Source organism: Ictalurus furcatus, chromosome 7 (genome assembly GCF_023375685.1).
Source record: "Ictalurus furcatus strain D&B chromosome 7, Billie_1.0, whole genome shotgun sequence".
NCBI lineage: Eukaryota > Metazoa > Chordata > Actinopteri > Siluriformes > Ictaluridae > Ictalurus > Ictalurus furcatus.
Genome location: NC_071261.1, coordinates 26,528,953 through 26,544,075, shown reverse-complemented (window position 1 = coordinate 26,544,075; position 15,123 = coordinate 26,528,953). Strand labels below are relative to the sequence as shown.

The 15,123-nt window shown below is 36.3% G+C and overlaps 1 protein-coding gene and 15 non-coding genes across 16 annotated transcripts in view; 1 reads left to right on the top strand and 15 right to left on the bottom strand.

Annotated features, from left to right (window-relative positions):
* The window catches only part of LOC128610314 (tubulin alpha-1A chain-like), a 2,139-nt gene extending 1,937 nt beyond the window's left edge, over window positions 1–202 (top strand). Inside the window, exon 4 of the mRNA XM_053629548.1 lies at window positions 1–202. This exon is cut by the window's left edge and continues 892 nt beyond it. Within this exon, the coding sequence (XP_053485523.1) occupies window positions 1–89 (89 nt within the window). The 3' untranslated portion in view covers window positions 90–202.
* Window positions 203–2,245: 2,043 nt separating this feature from the next.
* LOC128610821 (small nucleolar RNA U3) lies at window positions 2,246–2,454 on the bottom strand. The gene has a single exon (XR_008386426.1). It is a non-coding gene; the product is annotated as a small nucleolar RNA U3 (small nucleolar RNA).
* A 656-nt stretch (window positions 2,455–3,110) lies between these two features.
* Window positions 3,111–3,323, bottom strand: LOC128610861 (small nucleolar RNA U3). Its single transcript, XR_008386460.1, has one exon. It is a non-coding gene; the product is annotated as a small nucleolar RNA U3 (small nucleolar RNA).
* Window positions 3,324–4,006: 683 nt separating this feature from the next.
* LOC128610877 (small nucleolar RNA U3) lies at window positions 4,007–4,219 on the bottom strand. The gene has a single exon (XR_008386476.1). It is a non-coding gene; the product is annotated as a small nucleolar RNA U3 (small nucleolar RNA).
* Window positions 4,220–4,892: 673 nt separating this feature from the next.
* Window positions 4,893–5,105, bottom strand: LOC128610800 (small nucleolar RNA U3). The gene has a single exon (XR_008386407.1). It is a non-coding gene; the product is annotated as a small nucleolar RNA U3 (small nucleolar RNA).
* A 708-nt stretch (window positions 5,106–5,813) lies between these two features.
* Window positions 5,814–6,026, bottom strand: LOC128610876 (small nucleolar RNA U3). Its single transcript, XR_008386475.1, has one exon. It is a non-coding gene; the product is annotated as a small nucleolar RNA U3 (small nucleolar RNA).
* A 647-nt stretch (window positions 6,027–6,673) lies between these two features.
* On the bottom strand, window positions 6,674–6,886 carry LOC128610819 (small nucleolar RNA U3). Its single transcript, XR_008386425.1, has one exon. It is a non-coding gene; the product is annotated as a small nucleolar RNA U3 (small nucleolar RNA).
* A 708-nt stretch (window positions 6,887–7,594) lies between these two features.
* Window positions 7,595–7,807, bottom strand: LOC128610816 (small nucleolar RNA U3). Its single transcript, XR_008386423.1, has one exon. It is a non-coding gene; the product is annotated as a small nucleolar RNA U3 (small nucleolar RNA).
* A 708-nt stretch (window positions 7,808–8,515) lies between these two features.
* LOC128610866 (small nucleolar RNA U3) lies at window positions 8,516–8,728 on the bottom strand. Its single transcript, XR_008386465.1, has one exon. It is a non-coding gene; the product is annotated as a small nucleolar RNA U3 (small nucleolar RNA).
* A 680-nt stretch (window positions 8,729–9,408) lies between these two features.
* Window positions 9,409–9,621, bottom strand: LOC128610807 (small nucleolar RNA U3). Its single transcript, XR_008386414.1, has one exon. It is a non-coding gene; the product is annotated as a small nucleolar RNA U3 (small nucleolar RNA).
* A 684-nt stretch (window positions 9,622–10,305) lies between these two features.
* On the bottom strand, window positions 10,306–10,518 carry LOC128610805 (small nucleolar RNA U3). The gene has a single exon (XR_008386412.1). It is a non-coding gene; the product is annotated as a small nucleolar RNA U3 (small nucleolar RNA).
* Window positions 10,519–11,222: 704 nt separating this feature from the next.
* Window positions 11,223–11,435, bottom strand: LOC128610867 (small nucleolar RNA U3). Its single transcript, XR_008386466.1, has one exon. It is a non-coding gene; the product is annotated as a small nucleolar RNA U3 (small nucleolar RNA).
* Window positions 11,436–12,087: 652 nt separating this feature from the next.
* On the bottom strand, window positions 12,088–12,300 carry LOC128610797 (small nucleolar RNA U3). Its single transcript, XR_008386404.1, has one exon. It is a non-coding gene; the product is annotated as a small nucleolar RNA U3 (small nucleolar RNA).
* A 684-nt stretch (window positions 12,301–12,984) lies between these two features.
* LOC128610794 (small nucleolar RNA U3) lies at window positions 12,985–13,197 on the bottom strand. The gene has a single exon (XR_008386401.1). It is a non-coding gene; the product is annotated as a small nucleolar RNA U3 (small nucleolar RNA).
* Window positions 13,198–13,887: 690 nt separating this feature from the next.
* LOC128610808 (small nucleolar RNA U3) lies at window positions 13,888–14,100 on the bottom strand. The gene has a single exon (XR_008386415.1). It is a non-coding gene; the product is annotated as a small nucleolar RNA U3 (small nucleolar RNA).
* Window positions 14,101–14,796: 696 nt separating this feature from the next.
* LOC128610875 (small nucleolar RNA U3) lies at window positions 14,797–15,009 on the bottom strand. Its single transcript, XR_008386474.1, has one exon. It is a non-coding gene; the product is annotated as a small nucleolar RNA U3 (small nucleolar RNA).
* Between the last annotated feature and the right edge of the window lie 114 nt (window positions 15,010–15,123).

Genomic DNA, 15,123 nt, shown 5'->3' with positions numbered 1-15,123 from the left:
AGGACATGGCTGCCCTGGAGAAGGATTATGAAGAAGTTGGTGTTGACTCCATTGAAGGTGGAGGAGAGGAAGAGGGAGAGGAGTATTAAAATACTGGAAGGAAGTCATTGTTTGGTGTAAGATGAAATGAAACTTTTACAACAAACAAAATAACAATGTATGCAAAAACACAAAGAAATAAAGCTCCATTCAAGTTCCCACATTTGGCTGTCTTTTAATTTTATTAAATTTGAAATAATAATAAATAATTAATTATATATATATTAAAAAAAGAATACATGTTTTCTAAAGCAAAACATTTTTCCATAAGCAAATAGATACTTTATACATTACTGAAAAAAAAACTATACTATGGAACTGGGCAGTGGTGGCTTAGCGGTTAAGGCTCTGGGTTACTGATCGGAAGGTCGGGGATTCAAACCCCAGCACTGCCAAGCTGCCCATGAGCAACGCCCTTAACCCTCTCTGCTCCAGAGGCGCCATATCTGACCCTGTGCTCTGACCACAGCTTCCTGACAGGCTGGGGTATGCGAAAAAAACAATTTCACTGTGCTCTACTGTATATGTGACCAATAAAGACTCATTATTATTATTATTAAATAATTTGGTATAAGTAAAAGGCTGATGCTGATATACTGTAAGTTCTCACAAATTCTTGCCTTTTTCAAACTCAAACCCAGTTTTTCTAGTCAACTGGGTAAAAGACTTCACAAAAATAGGGTCTGCTTTTGTAATACTTTTTATTCGCTCACGTGCTCCTAAAAACAATTCAAATTTTGTACACATCTATTTTTAGTCGCTATTTTTAGTCGCAAATGCGAGTCAAACGTTCACACTGTCCAGCCCCGCTTCAAACATGTTCAGAACATGATAAGTGATCATGAACAGTTAATATCCTACCTGGCCAGGAAATAAACGTTGAAAGTGCTTCTTCCCAGCTGTTTCTTGCTGTGTTGGCTGATATTTTCTCTGCACTGTCTTCATTTAGACAAGAGTGGAACATGCGCGTCACGGAAATTCCGCACGATATTCAGCTGCACGCGGAGGTGCACGTTTTATTTTAAACAAGAAATGGCGTGTTTTTGAGTTACGTTCACTTACACTTAAACTGTCAGCGAATATTCGAGAACATAACAATGCACGACTCAATTAAAATATAAAACAAATTGCATTTCATGGCCACAATCTGCCAGCGCCACAGGAAGTGGGGAAAATTACATACTGTATTATTTGTGTTAATATGTTTTAACGCGTTAAACATTCATCACATGAATTAACAAGTTATTTTTTCCCGGGAAAACTTCTAAAATATAACAAAACCCAGGTCGAGTGAGAAAACTGATAAACCTAACCATTTAAAATACTTTTAAAACCCTTTACCTCAATTTGCCAGATAATTAGCTATCTAGCTAGCCGGCCTCGTGGCTCCTCTCGGTTCTCTGCCGAATTATCTAAAAGGAAACAATATTAGCAATCTGGCAATTTTGGAAAACTTACGTGTTATTAGAAATTTTGAGAAACTTAAATAAAATATTAAAATTGATAGAATTAAGAGGTTCAAAAAGTATTACGCTTACACTGCGTTAAAATATCCGACACTGAGACAGAAATGCAGTGTAAATGTGAAATTCATGCTTTTAGGCACCACACAGAAAAAAGTAAACATAACATGTCGAGACATACCACACAACTTCTTAATGTTTGAGAAAAAGTGAAATATATAATATATGTGTATATAATACACTCACAGACATTAGACTGACTTTAAATCACGTTTATAGCGGTCAGTAATTAGTAGTTAAGGACAGTTTGAGATAGATCTTCAGACTTCTAGTTATCAACTACACAAACGACGACAAATAATCCGTTAAAAATTTTCTCTGTATATGATATCATTTAATTAACAGTACATATATAAGTATATTTCCACACAGAAAGTCTATCAACTATCAAACTTTTAAGTAGCTTTACTCACCAGTCGCTGTTTTTTGCCATCCTCTGGGAAGCGAGAAAAAATACGGCGCAGGAAAATTCTTCAGCGAGAGAGCTGCATAAATGCCTGATGTTGGAAATAACACTGGCAGGAGTTGGTTACCTATAAATCTGTGATTTTACACTGATGCAAACCATCTTCTACACTTAGAGAATTAATTTCTCAAGATCTAATACTAGAACTTCAACCCTTGACTCAGAAACGCCTTAAGACTGAGAAATTAATACTGATGAATTTGCTACGAACCTACTTATCACTCGGACCATGTACTCTTTCTCTCATGCTTCCGAAGAAACAAACAACATTCAGAATTAAAACCCATGAAAGAATAATTAGCCAAAATCCAATTCACGCTCAGAAGAGTACATCAAAACTCATCATCGTGATTAGAGAGACGTAACGCTTTCAAATTACATTTCTTAAATAGATACTATAGAAATGATCACTGAAAATTTAGTCTTAACCATTCTCCTCCTCACACAGTCTAGCGCTTCAAACTAAACCAGATCCTGAAGACGGTAGATGTTTTAATTCCACTACAGTTTTGACACTTGGAAATGAACAGCTATCCACATCCAGGATCCCAAAACGCAAACAAACAAAAAAACAAACAAAAAACCCCAAAACAAAACAAAACACCGTTGAATTCACACAGAACAAAAGCAGACAATTTCTTTATTTTATAGCCATACACACGTTCCCTCATGGCGTGGGTCCTATAGAAAAATGAATCACTTGCTGTAACTTTGTCAGAAGTGGAGAATGAGTCATGAAATGAGTATCGTTGTTACTGAGACACAACACTCTCAAAATTCGTTTCCTACTGAGAAATTATGAAGATAAACCCAGCAAGTCAAAATTTTGTATCAGTTTGGCTGAGCAATGTTTCAGGCTATCCGCAAACGTGTACGTTCAATGCTAATGAAGAACCGAGTCAATTCTACCAAGAGACAATTAAGTTTTCAGCTTTATTAATTAAATTGCTTGATCAGAAATAAAAGATTGCCCCCCAAAAATACACCAATTTAACAAACTTGCCAAAACGGTTAATCATTTTGCTTTGTATGTAATTATCCAGTGTTATAATTTAATCTAATTTTTCACCAAGCAGCTACTAATCACTCGGATCATGTACTCTTCTTCTCATGCTTCCGAAGAAACAGAGAACGTTCATCAATGATTAAAGCCCATGAACGAATCACTAGCTAAAATCCGATTCACGCTCAGAAGAGTACATCAAAACTCATCATCGTGATTAGAGAGACGTAACGCTTTCAAATCACATTTCCTAGATAGGTACTATAGAAATGATTCCTGAAAGTATAGTCTTAACCATCCGCCTCCTCACACAGTCTAGCGCTTCAAACTAAGCCAGATCTTGAAGACGGTAGATGTTTTAATTCCACTACAATTTTGACACTTGGAAATGAACAGCTATCCACATCCAGGATCCCAAAACGCAAAAAAAGAAGAAGAAAAAAACAAAACAAAACAAAACAACAACAACAACAACAAAAAAAACCAAAACAAAACACCGTTGAATTCACACAGAACAAAAGCAGACAATTTCTTTATTTTATAGCCATACACACGTTCCTGTCATGGCGTGGGTCCTATAGAAAAATTAATCACTTGCTGTAACTTTGTCAGAAGTGGAGAATGAGTCATGAAATGAGTATCGTTGTTACTGAGACACAACACTCTCAAAATTCGTTTCCTACTGAGAAATTATGAAGATAAACCCAGCAAGTCAAAATTTTGTATCAGTTTGGCTGAGCAATGTTTCAGGCTATTCGCAAACGTGTACGTTCAATGCTAATGAAGAACCGAGTCAATTCTACCAAGAGACAATTAAGTTTTCAGCTTTATTAATTAAATTGCTTGATCAGAGACAAAAAATTGCCCCCCAAAAATACACCAATTTAACAAACTTGCCAAAAAGGCAATCATTTTGCTATGTAGGTATTTATCTAGTGTTATAATTTAATCTAATTCTTCACCAAGCAGCTACTAATCACTCGGATCATGTACTCTTCCTCTCAGACTTCCGAAGAAACAGAGAACGTTCATCAATGATTAAAGCCCATGAACGAATCATTAGCCAAAATCCGATTCACGCTCAGAAGAGTACATCAAAACTCATCATCGTGATTAGAGAGACGTAACGCTTTCAAATCACGTTTCCTAGATAGGTACTATAGAAATGATCCCTGAAAGTATAGTCTTAACCATCCGCCTCCTCACACAGTCTAGCGCTTCAAACTAAGCCAGATCCTGAAGACGGTAGATGTTTTAATTCCACTACAATTTTGACACTTGGAAATGAACAGCTATTCACATCCAGGATCCCAAAACGCAAAAAAAGAAGAAGAAGAAAAAAACAAAACAAAACAACAACAACAAAAAACCAAAACAAAACACCGTTGAATTCACACAGAACAAAAGCAGACAATTTCTTTATTTTATAGCCATACACACGTTCCCTCATGGCGTGGGTCCTATAGAAAAATGAATCACTTGCTGTAACTTTGTCAGAAGTGGAGAATGAGTCATGAAATGAGTATCGTTGTTACTGAGACACAACACTCTCAAAATTCGTTTCCTACTGAGAAATTATAAAGATAAACCCAGCAAGTCAAAATTTTGTATCAGTTTGGCTGAGCAATGTTTCAGGCTATCCGCAAACGTGTACGTTCAATGCTAATGAAGAACCGAGTCAATTCTACCAAGAGACAATTAAGTTTTCAGCTTTATTAATTAAATTGCTTGATCAGAGATAAAAGATTGCCCCCCAAAAATACACCGACATAACAAACTTGCTAGAAAAGCAAACCTCTTTATTACCTACGTACCTGTTAAATTTCATAATTTAATCTAATTTTTCACCAAAAAGCTACTAATCACTCGGATCATGTACTCTTCCTCTCATGCTTCCGAAGAAACAGAGAACGTTCATCAATGATTAAAGCCCATGAACGAATCATTAGCCAAAATCCGATTCACGCTCAGAAGAGTATATCAAAACTCATCATCGTGATTAGAGAAACGTAACGCTTTCAAATCACATTTCCTAGATAGATACTATAGAAATGATCCCTGAAAGTATGGTTTTAACCATCCGCCTCCTCACACAGTCTAGCGCTTCAAACTAAGCCAGATCCTGAAGACGGTAGATGTTTTAATTCCACTACAATTTTGACACTTGGAAATGAACAGCTATCCACATCCAGGATCCCAAAACGCAAAAAAAGAAGAAGAAGAAAAAAACAAAACAAAACAAAACAAAAAAAAAAAAACCAAAACAAAACAACAACAACAACAACAAAAACCAAAACAAAACACCATTGAATTCACACAGAACAAAAGCAGACAATTTCTTTATTTTATAGCCATACACACGTTCCCTCATGGCGTGGGTCCTATAGAAAAATGAATCACTTGCTGTAACTTTGTCAGAAGTGGAGAATGAGTCATGAAATGAGTATCGTTGTTACTGAGACACAACACTCTCAAAATTCGTTTCCTACTGAGAAATTATGAAGATAAACCCAGCAAGTCAAAATTTTGTATCAGTTTGGCTGAGCAATGTTTCAGGCTATCCGCAAACGTGTACGTTCAATGCTAATGAAGAACCGAGTCAATTCTACCAAGAGACAATTAAGTTTTCAGCTTTATTAATTAAATTGCTTGATCAGAAATAAAAGATCGCCCCCCAAAAATACACCAATTTAACAAACTTGGCAAAATGGTTAATCATTTTGCTATGTAGGTATTTATCTAGTGTTATAATTTAATCTAATTTTTCACCAAAAAGCTAATAATCACTCAGATCATGTACTCTTCCTCTCAGACTTCCGAAGAAACCAAGAACGTTCATCAATAATTAAAGCCCATGAACGAATCATTAGCCAAAATCCGATTCACGCTCAGAAGAATACATCAAAACTCATCATCGTGATTAGAGAGACGTAACGCTTTCAAATCACATTTCCTAGATAAGTACTATAGAAATGATCCCTGAAAGTATAGTCTTAACCATCCGCCTCCTCACACAGTCTAGCGCTTCAAACTAAGCCAGATCCTGAAGACGGTAGATGTTTTAATTCCACTACAATTTTGACACTTGGAAATGAACAGCTATCCACATCCAGGATCCCAAAACGCAAACAAACAAACAAACAAAAAACCCCAAAACAAAACACCGTTGAATTCACACAGAACAAAAGCAGACAATTTCTTTATTTTATAGCCATACACACGTTCCCTCATGGCGTGGGTCCTATAGAAAAATGAATCACTTGCTGTAACTTTGTCAGAAGTGGAGAATGAGTCATGAAATGAGTATCGTTGTTACTGAGACACAACACTCTCAAAATTCGTTTCCTACTGAGAAATTATAAAGATAAACCCAGCAAGTCAAAATTTTGTATCAGTTTGGCTGAGCAATGTTTCAGGCTATCCGCAAACGTGTACGTTCAATGCTAATGAAGAACCGAGTCAATTCTACCAAGAGACAATTAAGTTTTCAGCTTTATTAATTAAATTGCTTGATCAGAGATAAAAGATTGCCCCCCAAAAATACACCGACATAACAAACTTGCTAGAAAAGCAAACCTCTTTATTACCTACGTACCTGTTAAATTTCATAATTTAATCTAATTTTTCACCAAAAAGCTACTAATCACTCGGATCATGTACTCTTTCTCTCAGGCTTCCGAAGAAACAGAGAACGTTCATCAATGATTAAAGCCCATGAACGAATCATTAGCCAAAATCCGATTCACGCTCAGAAGAGTATATCAAAACTCATCATCGTGATTAGAGAAACGTAACGCTTTCAAATCACATTTCCTAGATAGATACTATAGAAATGATCCCTGAAAGTATGGTTTTAACCATCCGCCTCCTCACACAGTCTAGCGCTTCAAACTAAGCCAGATCCTGAAGACGGTAGATGTTTTAATTCCACTACAATTTTGACACTTGGAAATGAACAGCTATCCACATCCAGGATCCCAAAACGCAAAAAAAGAAGAAGAAGAAAAAAACAAAACAAAACAAAACAAAACAAAAAAAACCAAAACAAAACAACAACAACAACAACAAAAACCAAAACAAAACACCGTTGAATTCACACAGAACAAAAGCAGACAATTTCTTTATTTTATAGCCATACACACGTTCCCTCATGGCGTGGGTCCTATAGAAAAATGAATCACTTGCTGTAACTTTGTCAGAAGTGGAGAATGAGTCATGAAATGAGTATCGTTGTTACTGAGACACAACACTCTCAAAATTCGTTTCCTACTGAGAAATTATGAAGATAAACCCAGCAAGTCAAAATTTTGTATCAGTTTGGCTGAGCAATGTTTCAGGCTATCCGCAAACGTGTACGTTCAATGCTAATGAAGAACCGAGTCAATTCTACCAAGAACCAATTAAGTTTTCAGCTTTATTAAATAAATTGCTTGATCAGAAATAAAAGATTGCCCCCCAAAAATACACCAATTTAACAAACTTGCCAAAACGGTTAATCATTTTGCTATGTATGTATTTATCTAGTGTTATAATTTAATCTAATTTTTCACCAAAAAGCTACTAATCACTCGGATCATGTACTCTTTCTCTCAGGCTTCCGAAGAAACAGAGAACGTTCATCAATGATTAAAGCCCATGAACGAATCATTAGCCAAAATCCGATTCACGCTCAGAAGAGTACATCAAAACTCATCATCGTGATTAGAGAGACGTAACGCTTCCAAATCACATTTCCTAGATAGGTACTATAGAAATGATCCCTGAAAGTATAGTTTTAACCATCCGCCTCCTCACACAGTCTAGCGCTTCAAACTAAGCCAGATCCTGAAGACGGTAGATGTTTTAATTCCACTACAATTTTGACACTTGGAAATGAACAGCTATCCACATCCAGGATCCCAAAACGCAAAAAAAGAAGAAGAAGAAAAAAACAAAACAAAACAAACAAAAAAAAAAAAAACCAAAACAAAACAACAACAACAACAACAAAAACCAAAACAAAACACCGTTGAATTCACACAGAACAAAAGCAGACAATTTCTTTATTTTATAGCCATACACACGTTCCCTCATGGCGTGGGTCCTATAGAAAAATGAATCACTTGCTGTAACTTTGTCAGAAGTGGAGAATGAGTCATGAAATGAGTATCGTTGTTACTGAGACACAACACTCTCAAAATTCGTTTCCTACTGAGAAATTATGAAGATAAACCCAGCAAGTCAAAATTTTGTATCAGTTTGGCTGAGCAATGTTTCAGGCTATCCGCAAACGTGTACGTTCAATGCTAATGAAGAACCGAGTCAATTCTACCAAGAGACAATTAAGTTTTCAGCTTTATTAATTAAATTGCTTGATCAGAGACAAAAGATTGCCCCCCAAAAATACACCGACTTAACAAACTTGCTAGAACAGTAAATCTCTTTATTATCTACGTACCTGTTAAATTTCATAATTTAATCTAACTTTTCACCAAAAAGCTACTAATCACTCGGATCATGTACTCTTCCTCTCATGCTTCCGAAGAAACAGAGAACGTTCATCAATGATTAAAGCCCATGAACGAATCATTAGCCAAAATCCGATTCACGCTCAGAAGAGTACATCAAAACTCATCATCGTGATTAGAGAAACGTAACGCTTTCAAACCACATTTCCTAGATAGGTACTATAGAAATGATCCCTGAAAGTATAGTCTTAACCATCCGCCTCCTCACACAGTCTAGCGCTTCAAACTAAGCCAGATCCTGAAGACGGTAGATGTTTTAATTCCACTACAATTTTGACACTTGGAAATGAACAGCTATTCACATCCAGGATCCCAAAACGCAAAAAAGAAGAAGAGGAAAAAACAAAACAAAACAAAACAACAACAACAACAACAAAAACCAAAACAAAACACCGTTGAATTCACACAGAACAAAAGCAGACAATTTCTTTATTTTATAGCCATACACACGTTCCCTCATGGCGTGGGTCCTATAGAAAAATGAATCACTTGCTGTAACTTTGTCAGAAGTGGAGAATGAGTCATGAAATGAGTATCGTTGTTACTGAGACACAACACTCTCAAAATTCGTTTCCTACTGAGAAATTATGAAGATAAACCCAGCAAGTCAAAATTTTGTATCAGTTTGGCTGAGCAATGTTTCAGGCTATCCGCAAACGTGTACGTTCAATGCTAATGAAGAACCGAGTCAATTCTACCAAGAACCAATTAAGTTTTCAGCTTTATTAATTAAATTGCTTGATCAGAAATAAAAGATTGCCCCCCAAAAATACACCAATTTAACAAACTTGCCAAAACGGTTAATCATTTTGCTATGTATGTATTTATCTAGTGTTATAATTTAATCTCTTTTTCTCCAAAAAGCTACTAATCACTCAGATCATGTACTCTTTCTCTCAGGCTTCCGAAGAAACAGAGAACGTTCATCAATGATTAAAGCCCATGAACGAATCATTAGCCAAAATCCGATTCACGCTTAGAAGAGTACATCAAAACTCATCATCGTGATTAGTGAGACGTAATGCTTCCAAATCACATTTCCTAGATAGGTACTATAGAAATGATCCCTGAAAGTATAGTTTTAACCATCCGCCTCCTCACACAGTCTAGCGCTTCAAACTAAGCCAGATCCTGAAGACGGTAGATGTTTTAATTCCACTACAATTTTGACACTTGGAAATGAACAGCTATCCACATCCAGGATCCCAAAACGCAAAAAAAGAAGAAGAAGAAAAAAACAAAACAAAACAAAACAACAACAACAACAACAAAAACCAAAACAAAACACCGTTGAATTCACACAGAACAAAAGCAGACAATTTCTTTATTTTATAGCCATACACACGTTCCCTCATGGCGTGGGTCCTATAGAAAAATGAATCACTTGCTGTAACTTTGTCAGAAGTGGAGAATGAGTCATGAAATGAGTATCGTTGTTACTGAGACACAACACTCTCAAAATTCGTTTCCTACTGAGAAATTATGAAGATAAACCCAGCAAGTCAAAATTTTGTATCAGTTTGGCTGAGCAATGTTTCAGGCTATCCGCAAACGTGTACGTTCAATGCTAATGAAGAACCGAGTCAATTCTACCAAGAGACAATTAAGTTTTCAGCTTTATTAATTAAATTGCTTGATCAGAGATAAAAGATTGCCCCCCCAAAAATACACCGACTTAACAAACTTGCTAGAAAGGTCAATCTCTTTACTACCTACGTACCTGTTAAGTTTCATAATTTAATCTAATTTTTCACCAAAAAGCTACTAATCACTCGGATCACATACTCTTCCTCTCAGGCTTCCGAAGAAACAGAGAACGTTCATCAATGATTAAAGCCCATGAACGAATCATTAGCCAAAATCCGATTCACGCTCAGAAGAGTACATCAAAACTCATCATCGTGATTAGAGAGACGCAACGCTTTCAAATCACATTTCCTAGATAAGTACTATAAAAATGATCCCTGAAAGTATAGTCTTAACCATCCGCCTCCTCACACAGTCTAGCGCTTCAAACTAAGCCAGATCCTGAAGACGGTAGATGTTTTAATTCCACTACAATTTTGACACTTGGAAATGAACAGCTATCCACATCCAGGATCCCAAAACGCAAAAAAAGAAGAAGAAGAAAAAAACAAAACAAAACAAAACAAAACAAAAAAACAAAACAAAACAACAACAACAACAACAAAAACCAAAACAAAACACCGTTGAATTCACACAGAACAAAAGCAGACAATTTCTTTATTTTATAGCCATACACACGTTCCCTCATGGCGTGGGTCCTATAGAAAAATGAATCACTTGCTGTAACTTTGTCAGAAGTGGAGAATGAGTCATGAAATGAGTATCGTTGTTACTGAGACACAACACTCTCAAAATTCGTTTCCTACTGAGAAATTATGAAGATAAACCCAGCAAGTCAAAATTTTGTATCAGTTTGGCTGAGCAATGTTTCAGGCTATCCGCAAACGTGTACGTTCAATGCTAATGAAGAACCGAGTCAATTCTACCAAGAGACAATTAAGTTTTCAGCTTTATTAATTAAATTGCTTGATCAGAGACAAAAGATTGCCCCCCAAAAATACACCAATTTAACAAACTTGCCAAAAAGGCAATCATTTTGCTATGTAGGTATTTATCTAGTGTTATAATTAATCTAATTCTTCACCAAGCAGCTACTAATCACTCGGATCATGTACTCTTCCTCTCATGCTTCCGAAGAAACAGAGAACGTTCATCAATGATTAAAGCCCATGAACGAATCATTAGCCAAAATCCGATTCACGCTCAGAAGAGTACATCAAAACTCATCATCGTGACTAGAGAGACGTAACGCTTTCAAATCACATTTCCTAGATAAGTACTACAGAAATGATCCCTGAAAGTATAGTCTTAACCATCCGCCTCCTCACACAGTCTAGCGCTTCAAACTAAGCCAGATCCTGAAGACGGTAGATGTTTTAATTCCACTACAATTTTGACACTTGGAAATGAACAGCTATCCACATCCAGGATCCCATAACGCAAACAAACAAAAAAACAAACAAAAAACCCCAAAACAAAACACCGTTGAATTCACACAGAACAAAAGCAGACAATTCCTTTATTTTATAGCCATACACACGTTCCCGTCATGGCGTGGGTCCTATAGAAAAATGAATCACTTGCTGTAACTTTGTCAGAAGTGGAGAATGAGTCATGAAATGAGTATCGTTGTTACTGAGACACAACACTCTCAAAATTCGTTTCCTACTGAGAAATTATGAAGATAAACCCAGCAAGTCAAAATTTTGTATCAGTTTGGCTGAGCAATGTTTCAGGCTATCCGCAAACGTGTACGTTCAATGCTAATGAAGAACCGAGTCAATTCTACCAAGAGACAATTAAGTTTTCAGCTTTATTAATTAAATTGCTTGATCAGAGATAAAAGATTGCCCCCCAAAAATACACCGACATAACAAACTTGCTAGAAAAGTAAATCTCTTTATTACCTACGTACCTGTTAAATTTCATAATTTAATCTAATTTTTCACCAAAAAGCTACTAATCACTCGGATCATGTACTCTTCCTCTCATGCTTCCGAAGAAACAGAGAACGTTCATCAATGATTAAAGCCCATGAACGAATCATTAGCCAAAATCCGATTCACGCTCAGAAGAGTACATCAAAACTCATCATCGTGATTAGAGAGACGTAACGCTTCCAAATCACATTTCCTAGATAGGTACTATAGAAATGATCCCTGAAAGTATAGTTTTAACCATCCGCCTCCTCACACAGTCTAGCGCTTCAAACTAAGCCAGATCCTGAAGACGGTAGATGTTTTAATTCCACTACAATTTTGACACTTGGAAATGAACAGCTATCCACATCCAGGATCCCAAAACGCAAAAAAAGAAGAAGAAGAAAAAAACAAAACAAAACAAAACAACAACAACAACAACAAAAACCAAAACAAAACACCGTTGAATTCACACAGAACAAAAGCAGACAATTTCTTTATTTTATAGCCATACACACGTTCCCTCATGGCGTGGGTCCTATAGAAAAATGAATCACTTGCTGTAACTTTGTCAGAAGTGGAGAATGAGTCATGAAATGAGTATCGTTGTTACTGAGACACAACACTCTCAAAATTCGTTTCCTACTGAGAAATTATGAAGATAAACCCAGCAAGTCAAAATTTTGTATCAGTTTGGCTGAGCAATGTTTCAGGCTATCCGCAAACGTGTACGTTCAATGCTAATGAAGGACCGAGTCAATTCTACCAAGAGACAATTAAGTTTTCAGCTTTATTAATTAAATTGCTTGATCAGAGATAAAAGATTGCCCCCCCAAAAATACACCGACTTAACAAACTTGCTAGAAAGGTCAATCTCTTTACTACCCACGTACCTGTTAAGTTTCATAATTTAATCTAATTTTTCACCAAAAAGCTACTAATCACTCGGATCACATACTCTTCCTCTCATGCTTCCGAAGAAACAGAGAACGTTCATCAATGATTAAAGCCCATGAACGAATCATTAGCCAAAATCCGATTCACGCTCAGAAGAGTACATCAAAACTCATCATCGTGATTAGAGAGACGTAACGCTTTCAAATCACGTTTCCTAGATAGGTACTATAGAAATGATCCCTGAAAGTATAGTCTTAACCATCCGCCTCCTCACACAGTCTAGCGCTTCAAACTAAGCCAGATCCTGAAGACGGTAGATGTTTTAATTCCACTACAATTTTGACACTTGGAAATGAACAGCTATTCACATCCAGGATCCCAAAACGCAAAAAAGAAGAAGAGGAAAAAACAAAACAAAACAAAACAACAACAACAACAACAACAACAAAAAAAACCAAAACAAAACACCGTTGAATTCACACAGAACAAAAGCAGACAATTTCTTTATTTTATAGCCATACACACGTTCCCTCATGGCGTGGGTCCTATAGAAAAATGAATCACTTGCTGTAACTTTGTCAGAAGTGGACAATGAGTCATGAAATGAGTATCGTTGTTACTGAGACACAACACTCTCAAAATTCGTTTCCTACTGAGAAATTATGAAGATAAACCCAGCAAGTCAAAATTTTGTATCAGTTTGGCTGAGCAATGTTTCAGGCTATCCGCAAACGTGTACGTTCAATGCTAATGAAGAACCGAGTCAATTCTACCAAGAACCAATTAAGTTTTCAGCTTTATTAATTAAATTGCTTGATCAGAAATAAAAGATTGCCCCCCAAAAATACACCAATTTAACAAACTTGCCAAAACGGTTAATCATTTTGCCATGTATGTATTTATCTAGTGTTATAATTTAATCTAATTTTTCACCAAAAAGCTACTAATCACTCGGATCATGTACTCTTTCTCTCAGGCTTCCGAAGAAACAGAGAACGTTCATCAATGATTAAAGCCCATGAACGAATCATTAGCCAAAATCCGATTCACGCTCAGAAGAGTACATCAAAACTCATCATCGTGATTAGAGAGACGTAACGCTTCTAAATCACATTTCCTAGATAGGTACTATAGAAATGATCCCTGAAAGTATAGTTTTAACCATCCGCCTCCTCACACAGTCTAGCGCTTCAAACTAAGCCAGATCCTGAAGACGGTAGATGTTTTAATTCCACTACAATTTTGACACTTGGAAATGAACAGCTATCCACATCCAGGATCCCAAAACGCAAAAAAAGAAGAAGAAGAAAAAAACAAAACAAAACAAAACAACAACAACAACAACAACAACAACAACAAAAACCAAAACAAAACACCGTTGAATTCACACAGAACAAAAGCAGACAATTTCTTTATTTTATAGCCATACACACGTTCCTGTCATGGCGTGGGTCCTATAGAAAAATTAATCACTTGCTGTAACTTTGTCAGAAGTGGAGAATGAGTCATGAAATGAGTATCGTTGTTACTGAGACACAACACTCTCAAAATTCGTTTCCTACTGAGAAATTATGAAGATAAACCCAGCAAGTCAAAATTTTGTATCAGTTTGGCTGAGCAATGTTTCAGGCTATCCGCAAACGTGTACGTTCAATGCTAATGAAGAACCGAGTCAATTCTACCAAGAGACAATTAAGTTTTCAGCTTTATTAATTAAATTGCTTGATCAGAAATAAAAGATCGCCCCCCAAAAATACACCAATTTAACAAACTTGGCAAAATGGTTAATCATTTTGCTATGTAGGTATTTATCTAGTGTTATAATTTAATCTAATTTTTCACCAAAAAGCTAATAATCACTCAGATCATGTACTCTTCCTCTCAGACTTCCGAAGAAACCAAGAACGTTCATCAATAATTAAAGCCCATGAACGAATCATTAGCCAAAATCCGATTCACGCTCAGAAGAATACATCAAAACTCATCATCGTGATTAGAGAGACGTAACGCTTTCAAATCACATTTCCTAGATAAGTACTATAGAAATGATCCCTGAAAGTATAGTCTTAACCATCCGCCTCCTCACACAGTCTAGCGCTTCAAACTAAGCCAGATCCTGAAGACGGTAGATGTTTTAATTCCACTACAATTTTGACACTTGGAAATGAACAGCTATCCACAT